At 46.0% G+C, this 8,914-nt stretch overlaps 3 protein-coding genes across 6 annotated transcripts in view; 2 read left to right on the top strand and 1 right to left on the bottom strand.

Moving 5' to 3' along the window:
- The first annotated feature begins 539 nt into the window (after positions 1-539).
- On the top strand, positions 540-3,200 carry pth2 (parathyroid hormone 2). Of its 2 annotated transcripts, XM_017434832.2 has the most exons (4): positions 540-647; positions 1,562-1,666; positions 1,745-1,927; positions 2,716-2,890. In XM_017434832.2, the coding sequence occupies exons 2-4, from the start codon at positions 1,563-1,565 to the stop codon at positions 2,888-2,890; spliced, it is 462 nt and encodes a 153-aa protein (XP_017290321.1). In that variant the 5' UTR covers positions 540-647; position 1,562. The 2 variants fall into 2 exon arrangements, with proteins under 2 accessions (XP_017290321.1, XP_024866009.1); XM_025010241.1 differs by lacking the exon at positions 540-647 and having other exon boundaries at positions 1,563-1,666; positions 2,716-3,200.
- Positions 3,201-3,320: 120 nt separating this feature from the next.
- On the bottom strand, positions 3,321-5,563 carry tedc1 (tubulin epsilon and delta complex 1). The gene is made up of 7 exons (XM_017434831.3): positions 5,286-5,563; positions 4,891-4,975; positions 4,547-4,743; positions 4,321-4,458; positions 4,176-4,244; positions 4,007-4,093; positions 3,321-3,900 (listed from the first exon to the last, which is right to left on the bottom strand). Exons 1-7 carry the CDS (start codon positions 5,424-5,426, stop codon positions 3,445-3,447), a joined length of 1,173 nt encoding a protein of 390 aa, XP_017290320.1. The 5' UTR covers positions 5,427-5,563; the 3' UTR covers positions 3,321-3,444.
- Positions 5,564-8,163: 2,600 nt separating this feature from the next.
- Positions 8,164-8,914, top strand: part of gphna (gephyrin a) — a 16,802-nt gene continuing 16,051 nt past the window's right edge. For all 3 annotated transcript variants that reach the window (XM_017434812.3, XM_025010235.2, XM_017434811.3), the window contains exon 1: positions 8,164-8,366. In XM_017434812.3, coding sequence (XP_017290301.1) covers positions 8,303-8,366 — 64 coding nt within the window. In that variant the 5' untranslated portion in view covers positions 8,164-8,302. The remainder of the gene's footprint in view (positions 8,367-8,914) is intronic.

The raw sequence follows: 8,914 nt of genomic DNA, 5'->3' as shown, positions 1-8,914 counted from the left end.
TGCAGGAATCTAACCGTCGGGTTGGAAACAAGGAGCTTAAAGATGAGACGAGTTTGGACTCGGCCTGCAGAGCAGAACCTTTAGCCTTCTGGGAAGCAGAATGAGGTTCTCGAGGGGGTTCTCTGCGTCCTGGACCCCCGTCTCAAACCTGGGAACCAGATTGGAGAATAAATCGGGATCAAGCCGAGCTGTTCGCCCGTTTTCTGCCTCGTCTCCAGAGATCCGGGCCTGAAGAAGCCCGATCCGATCTGTTGGAACCTGATGAAGGTCCAATTAGAGCTCAGTCGGAGGGACAGATTTAAAAAAAGCTGCAACCAGTGAGATTAAACATTTTTTTTGTTTTGTTTTCCAGCCGAAGCGGGCGCAGGAAGTGAACGTGTGCAGCTCTGTAATGAGACGGCAGCAGACACGGAGACACTAACAAGCTCCTCCGGTGGTCCTCAGATTGATCTGCTGAAGGGCGTGGGTTTGTTGGGGGGGGGGGGGGGGGACGTGACGCTGCAGCCCCGGGTGTGGAAGGATTTAAGACGGAACGGTGGCGGCGGCGGCGTTCAGACACCTTCCACCTGAAGACACGAGAAGAAGGAGGTTTGGTTCTGGTGGACGTCCAGCCTCGACCCGTTCCTTCTGTCCTCGCCTAAAACCAGGTAAGAAATCATCCAAACCTTCATTAGAAACACAAAACAACACCTTCGTTTGGTTTTAAAACCATAAAACGGGACTTCTCTCGGCTCAGTCAGGTCATTTTATTTAACTTCTCATTAAAACAAAACAAATAAAAATCAGACAAATTGACTTTATGATTAACAGCTGGATTTCAAAATAAATAAAAAAAATTCAAACACCTTCTGGGTTGTTTATAAACATTAAAAAAACCAGAAACTAAACAAACTGGATCATGTTTCCCCTCATTTTAAATATCAACATTTAACAGATTATTATTATTATTATTATTATTATTATTATTATTATTATTATTATTATTCATTTTCTCAGCCCTTACAGAGCATCTTAAAACAATTAAATTAAAAATAATTAAACAAAATGGCTTCTAATTTACTACTAAATGTGATTATTAAACAAATACAGACAAAACAGTGTTATTATAATTATACATACATGTTGCATTTCTTAAAAAAAGTTATTTATTCTGCTTTTATCCGTCAGATTTCTGCTCTGTGAAGTGAATTAAATGCAGAAATGTGAAACAGAATAAACAGATTTAATTTAAAGTAACGCTCTGAAACATGAAGCTCCAAACGACTGAAGGAGAAAAGGTGAAAACAGACAACCTGTGCAGAAAAAACAAACAAATAAGCTGGAAATAAATGTGGAATTACACGATGAAACGCTCCAGGAATGAATAAATATTCAGCTTTTAAAAGAGAAATTTAAAGATTAATAAACTGTAATCAGTTTTTTTATATATTTTCCTTTTAAGGATCCTTTAAACTCGTCTTCATCAACAGTTTTCAGACTTTCTGAACTTTATTTCCCTCCTGAAAAGTTATTTATAAAAAAACAACGTTTCTCTTTAATAAAAGCATCTGATCTTCTTCAGGATGTCAGAGTTTCCAGCTCGTCTTCGCTCGTCCCTCCTGCTGCTTTGCATTCTGGGTATGACCTCGGTGACGTCCGGCTTCCCTCAGGCTCGTCTTCGCCTCAGGTTCCTCCTCGTCTTCGTCCCCGATGAGGTAAGAACCCGACGGCTCCTCAGGTCTGACTCTAGCTCCTCTGACCCCAGGAGCCCCGACGACCCCGAGGAGGTGAAACGAGACGACTGGGACGTCCTCTTCCCGTCCATCTCGCTCCACGACTGGGACATCCAGATGATGGCGGCAGCGCCGGGCCTCAGAGCCGCCGCCGACGCCAAGACGGGTCTGATGAGGGAGGCCTGGCTGTTCGGGCCGGAGAGGACCGCCGCCAGGTAACGCTCAAATAAAACCTTTATCACATCTTTATCTTCAGAACATGAAGTTAAAACCCTAAAAGGGATTAAAGGTGGCTCAAATTTTTATTTTTAAACAAACCAAAGTGTTCATTGGGTTATTTCTGTAGCACTCTTTAATCCCAAATAATGATAATAAATGCACATTTTTATAGTTTAAACATTTTCTTTTCTGAGAAAACACAAAATCCTGACGTCTCACAAAAGAAATAAGAGCTTTATGGTTGTTTAAATTAAAAGTTAATTAATACAATATATGCTTTTATTTACACACAGACTGGAAGTTCAGTCAGAAACTAATTGGCTTTTTTTGTGAGATTTTAAATATAATTATTTACTTTTTTCTGCACTTTAATTGTAATTTGGTGCCAAAATTCAATCAAATTTGATGTAAAATCGACTAAAATTCATCGACTTAATCCTAAAAATGAGTTAAATTTAGATCAATTATTCATCTAGACCTCATGTAGGTGTTTTATAGGAGAGCACAGCCTTATTTTAGGTTTATTTCTTATTTTTGAAAGTGACCTGAGGAAACAAATCAGTTTATCTTTCAGGAGTGACGTCTAAAAAGGTGTTTTAATCCTGGAAAAAATAAACCCCAACCCCCGGGTTCTGCAGAGATAAATAAAAGAAAGAAAGAAATGTTATTTTTATCCATTTATTGAACTGAATTATTCAGCTTTTCTGCTCTTAAACGGCCCTTTTCTTGGAGGGAAGCAGAGCTTTAAAGCCAAACGGCGCCGCCGGTGTTTGTCTTTGCTCAGCGTGGAGGGCGTGTGGCCTGCCGACTGGGCGTCGGACGGCGCCCGGCTCCTGAAGAGGAACATGGTGGTGGCCGACGACGCCGCCTTCAGGGAGAAGAGCAAACTCCTCACGTCCATGGAGAGGCAAAAGTGGCTCAACTCCTACATGCAGAAACTCCTGGTGGTCAATTCCTGATGTCAACAAAAAAAACCTGAACTTTTTAACAACTAAAACCTTCGAGGTTTCCACGGAAACCGGAGACAAACCGATCAGATCAGAAATCTAAAGTGAGTCTGTTGTTTTGCTGAAAGTATTTTTGGTGTCATTAAAACTAATAAATGATGTTTCTGATGTCTGACGCTCAAATATTTTGGTGTCTTGGTGAAAAAAATCAGCTCAAGTTTTATTTTCTTTAACGTCTCAGCAGCTGAAAACAAAACGCCTGAACGTGAGACAAGAAATATCTGCGCTTTTTGTTGTTACTAATAAAACAATCCCACAGAAACAGCGACTTATTTCTGATCAGATGTGACCTGGTGGTTTGAAAAACGGCTCCAGAAACGCTAAAAGTGGGCGGCTAGCTAACAGATACGACAACGGGACACAAACGGCACAAACAAGAGCATTTCTTCCATAAATACAGAATCAAACCTGATTTATTTCATAAAAACTTACAATAAAACCAAACCAGAGAACATCAGAACATGTTTGTTACAGAACTTTCTGAGAGTCCATTAATTTAAAATAATCTATAAAGGTATTAGGACCAGATGGTCCAAGCAGCCAATCAGATCCTGCAGCTGCGTCCTGCTGGCCAGCCTCCGCCGCTCCCTCCTCTGCAGCAGCAGAGTTTCAGCGTGAAGCAGCGTCTCCGCAGCCTGAGGTGCCGGGAGCTCGCCAGGGGCCGAGGACGCACCCTGGGGGCCCCCCGCCGGGCGCCTGACCGGCTCCTCGGCCCGCAGCTTGGCTCGACACGCCTCGGAGAGGGGCGGAGGCAGGAGGAAGACGCGCGATCCTGTTTGTGTCTTCAGCGCTTCCTGGGAAAGGCGGTCATTGACATTCAGACTGACAGGAAGTTCATTACACATGAACACCTCCTTCAGCTTCTCCAGCCTCTGGTCTCCATGGTGACACGCTGCTGGACTCCCATTGGCTGGCTGTGAGGAGTTCACGATGCAAGGATCCGTCAGATCCACCACGCTGTCCTAGGAACGCAAAAACACACACGGGTGTAGCGTCACGCCTCATCGGGGAGAGTTTAATGAACCCCGCAGGTCGGATAAAAACGCGTCAGTTGCTCACGTAACGCACCATCCAGGTCCAGAAGACTTCCTCCACCTGCTTCCAGCTGGCGTACGCTTCCAGAAGGTCACAGAGCTGCTGCAGCCGGACGCCGTCCTACAACAGAGACATGTTTAATGGAGTCTGACGGCTGCAGACTCAGAGCTTCACAGACCGGGTTTTCTAAAAGCTGCCGTACCTCCTGCAGAACCGAGGAGCTCTGATTGGAGGAGAGCGATGGAGACGAAGACTGGACGGCAGAAAGCACCTGAGGATGAAATCATATAACGTCACAGTTAACCCTTTCATCATCGCGCTGAGTCTGCGTCAGGAAACCCCCTCACGTCGTGGAGCGCTCTCGTTCGTGCTCGAACCGTGGACAGCAGGATCCGTCTCTGGTGTCTCAGGTGACCCATCAGCCACTGAAGTCTCCTCAGCGAGGCGGCGTCGAAGTCCAGGTCACCAGAGAACTCGTGTTTCACCTGAAACACACAAACGCAAACACGTAAACCGAGAGGTGGGCTTACGGTCGCACGTCCACACCCCGCCGCCATGACGATCCACACCCACAGGGACGGGCGACAGCAGCGATTTGTCCAGCTGCCAGACTCGCCGGGTCAGCAGCTTCTCCAGAGTCCCTGCAGCCATGAGCCAGCCGAGCGCCAGGAGGAGGTCTCTGCTGGAGAAACGCCCTCCGTCCCCGCCGTACATCCAGGCTGCGTGGTAACCGGTCTGCCAGAGGCCAGCCGCCACCATCCTCCTGCGCTCTGAAGCACACAAACAGAACCAGAACTTCATCAGACCGTCGGGAGAGTCACATCCTGTTGGGCAGGAAGAGCTTTTTGAAGCTAATGGGGATTTTGATCATTAAAACGCTCATCGTGCATGTGGTGTTTCGAGCTCTGCAAACGGACCTCCTCTCGGCTGATTTCTGGTCTCACAGGAAACGATCCCGGCCGACTGAAGGATGTCAGCAAGAAGCTGCAAGAACTCATCTTCCTGGAAAAACATAAATAAAAGCTTAAAACACAAAATAATGAGCCAAACTCTGAGTCTAGCTCTGGTTTTACTGTTTCTTTGGACTCTAAACATAAAATATCCCCCTTTTGCCACTTAATACTGATCTAAAAAAATAGTAAATATACAGCCTTTGAAAAAGATTCTCTTTAATATGTTGTTTTTACACAAACTAATTATGTGTCTTTATAATAGATGGTCCCTTCACGTCTTTAAACTAATTTCTCATGAGTATTTGTAGGTATGTGTTTTGCTAACACTACTTTCTGAACTGCGGAGACCTTGAACGCACCTCGCTTCCTCCTTCAAACTTCGCCCGCCTGAAGGCCTCCGGTGCGGGGACAGCGTCCAGGCCGACGGCCGCTAACAGCCGGCAGAGAGCTCCGACCACCCGCTTCACCTCCACACTCACCGCCGCTTTACTCCGCTGCATCACAGCCGGGAGCGAGAACTCTCCTTGTTGCCCTAAAACCCAACAGAAAGACTCCAACTTCTCCAGTGAAACATTTTTTACCGCTTTCTGATCGAAGCGATAACTTCCGGCCGTTGCTAAGGAAGTGAGCAGTTGATTGACGTCTGTTTGGACCAATCACGGAAGACTTACGGGCAAGGCGGGGCCTGTACTGTTACCAAGGCAACTCGGCGAAAGGGACGCTAACAACCTGGAAGATTATCACAAACATCAATAAATACGTCGTTTAATAGACGAAATTTTAGCATATCAGACAAATCGGTTGTAACAATGTTCAAATAGAGAAATAAATAGCTGTAGACAAGTCGGTGTTTGTCCAGCAGAGGGCGCTCTGACTTCATGTTTACACACTGCGGTAATTCTGCAGAGGACAGGTGATCTGGAGTTATTACAGTATATATATCTAACTACAAAGATAATGATTCCTGTTTAAAAAAGGAAATGAAGCTTCCTCAATGAGTTTCATCTGACTGTAGGAAAATAAGTCTATTTATTTCTGTTCAGTGGTACTAATGTTTTACAAACCCAAGTCTATTAATCTGTTTATTTGCAGACAATGAATGTTTCATTTCAAGATGTAATACTTAGGCATAAAGTGATGAAGAGTTCAGGTTATTTTGTCTCTTTCTTCCTGCAAACAAGTCCTTAACAAGGTTAAGTTTGTCTAGTTGGGTTCTTCAAATGCTTATCAGGGTCAACATGAAAGATTTAAGAGTGTTCTCCTGACACACAGGTCTGACAGAGTCCAGGTTCTGGGCTGTAATCTCTGAGGAGTACAGTTACAGATCAAGTGACTTCTCAGGGGATTGTACTTTCAGCTCAGGATCCACCTGAGACAGGTGTGTCTGGCGCACAACGAGGGGAAGGCGTCGAGAAGCTGAGACAATATTTGGAGATGATGAGAGGATCCAGGAGATGGGAGCTCAGGGAGAGTCAGGTCTTGGAGATTTGGCGGCACAAAAGAGCAATGAGGTCCTCCATCGGTTTTCAGGGACACGCAAGGTTCGATGGCGCTTCGGGAAACGTTTTCAGGTGGACGGGTCAAACGACTTTACCACCGATCAGCGGAGGTAGAGTCTCTGCTGCTCCGAAGGAACCAAGAAGATATTTTACAAAACTGCCAGCTGGAAACAAAATGAAGGAGAACACCCAGCTGCATGTGCTCGGCCTGCAGTGTGGGAGAACCAAAGAGGTCAACGAAGGCGGCAGGAACAACAGAGCTGCTTGGGGTTTAGGAACCTGCGGCAGACGGGTTAAAGACAGCCAGGATCCAGCAGAGCCTCGGGTTCAGAAGGAGGACGACGGAGCTGAGTGTGAAGAGAGGCGACGAAGAGCCCTCTGCTCCGACGGCTCTGCTGAGACCGAGTCTGAGGAGTCCAGAGACCGAGGTCCTCCAGGCAAGGGCCAGCGAGACGGCCACGATGAAGAGTACTACAGCAACGAGAGGATCGTCGAGTGGGTCTTGAAGGTCAACTCCAGCCTCTTCCCAACGACGAAGATTGTCTACGGCGGAGACTGAACCTCTGAGTGTCTGTTCCTCTTTCTGTAAAATATATTTCATGAAACCTCCAGGAAATGATCATTATATGTCCGCCAAGATGTCCGCCACAGCTTGGTGACCTTAATAAACAAAAAAATGACTCAACGTGGTAGTAGCTGGGAGTCGTTCCCAACTCACACTCTGAGCACAGACTGATTGCTCTGTGCACTATCACTGACTGACTGCTGGAGGCAACCCAGTTCAAGATGGCCGCCACAGCTAATTGAAAATGGCAACAACTCAGCCAGTGTTACAGATATTAGGCTAAGGCTAAGGTTTTGTCTGGTAGTAGCTGAGACTAATCTCTAAATTTTACTCTGAGCGCCACACATTAAACAGTGTTAGCAGTCTGTTAGCAAAATATCTCATGAAACGAAGTCTAAATTGTAGATTTTCCGCCAAATTTGACCTAAAAGGCATGATTTGCCGTCCGGACATCAAATAAAGTTTTTCACTCATATAAATTTAATTTATGACATCAAAAAATTAATAAAAATCACCATCAATTTGCTCAGCTGTGAGCTGAAAAAGAAGAAGAAATGCTAATTTTTTAGGATATTTTCTTAATTTAATGTGTTGTTTTACATTATTATCTCCCACCGCAGAAAAGGCGAAGGCGGATGATAATGTTTTCGCCTGTATCTGCATGTTCATGTGTTCATTTGTTATCAAAAACCCGCTGAGACACTGGGCAGATTTTATGGTGCTCGGATGTTCATCTATGTCAAGATGGCCGCCACCGCCAAAATGCAGAAAATGGGCTGTAGTTCAGTCAGTGAGCGTCGTCTGTTAGCAAAATATCTCATGAAGCATTGCTACAACTACGCATGGCTGTAATTAAATAAAGAATGGCGGATGGTTGAGCTGTCCTTCACAACACAAGCTGCGCATGCGCATAACTAAAAACCCGCTTGCATTAATTAAATGCGGCGGGCGATATGCATTACCTCCAGGACTGCAAGGCCTTTAATTAATCTCACTTTCAGCCTTAGAAGACTGTGTGTTTAGATGCATTTTATCTGTATTTTAAATAAAATAAAAGCGCGCTCTGTTACTTTGTGTCTGACGTTTTGATTGAGTTTTTATTAACACTATAACCCGCCGCGCGCGCGCGCGCCTCCCGGGCTCTGTAAGTTCCACGGCGGGGGGTCTGATCCTCTGGAGGTCGTTCACGCCGAAGGACACCGGCGCGCGTGTGCACAGACCGGGGTCATCCTCCAGAGGCGCATCAGCAGCAGCCGCCGCAGCGGGGCTGCACACCGCCACCGCCGTCACGGTGCAGACGGAGGTTGTAAACATGGCGGCGGACGGGATGGTGCTCACCAACCACGACCATCAGACCCGCGTGGGGATCCTGACGGGTAAGGACGCCGCTGGATCGGGAAATATTAATATAAATAATACGCGCTAACACCGCACATCTGTGCCGCTTTTTAAAAAATATTATTTATTTATTTTTTCCCCTCCTTGTCGTCGGTGTCACGATCCGAGCCGTCTCCTCTCACTGCAGCGCGAGCTGCTCAGTTAGCGGCTAAGCTAACCGGTCGGTCCGAGCTGCCTTTCCCTGACAGCTCCGACCGATGTAGGTTGTTTGTTTTAAACTATTTACAGACAAATCGACGTTTATTCGTATTTAAACTTGCATGTGGGTGTTTGTTATCTTATTCATGTGTGTTTTATTTAGCTAAACGTTCTCGTATTGAGCTATTTTATTTAACGTAAAGGCCGGCAGGATCGGACAGAAAGCCCGGTTTACGCTTTCAAAGTAAAGCGCGAGCGATCGTTTTCAGCGGGCATTTGCTATTAGTTGACAGCGGGATGCTTTAATTTTGAAGGCGGAATCCCAGCTTTTCCGGTGTTGTGTTGCTGAAAGGCTCCGACTTGACTCGAAGGGGGGGGGGGGGGGGGG

The sequence above is a fragment of the Kryptolebias marmoratus genome, linkage group LG10 (assembly GCF_001649575.2).
Source record: "Kryptolebias marmoratus isolate JLee-2015 linkage group LG10, ASM164957v2, whole genome shotgun sequence".
Classification (NCBI taxonomy): Eukaryota; Metazoa; Chordata; class Actinopteri; order Cyprinodontiformes; family Rivulidae; genus Kryptolebias; species Kryptolebias marmoratus.
Note: the sequence above shows the minus strand (reverse complement) of the source record. Positions and strands in the feature narration are given on the sequence as shown.

Coding starts and splice junctions, on each gene's coding strand:
- pth2 (XM_025010241.1), top strand. CDS start 1,563: ATGTCAGAGTTTCCAGCTCGTCTTCGCTCGTCCCTCCTGCTGCTTTGC. Junction 1,667..1,744: donor CAGGCTCGTCTTCGCCTCAG/GTTCCTCCTCGT, acceptor CTCTGACCCCAG/GAGCCCCGACGACCCCGAGG. Junction 1,928..2,715: donor CCGGAGAGGACCGCCGCCAG/GTAACGCTCAAA, acceptor GTCTTTGCTCAG/CGTGGAGGGCGTGTGGCCTG.
- tedc1 (XM_017434831.3), bottom strand. CDS start 5,426: ATGCAGCGGAGTAAAGCGGCGGTGAGTGTGGAGGTGAAGCGGGTGGTC. Junction 4,459..4,546: donor CGCTGCTGTCGCCCGTCCCT/GTGGGTGTGGAT, acceptor TGTGTGTTTCAG/GTGAAACACGAGTTCTCTGG. Junction 4,094..4,175: donor GCTCCTCGGTTCTGCAGGAG/GTACGGCAGCTT, acceptor TCTCTGTTGTAG/GACGGCGTCCGGCTGCAGCA.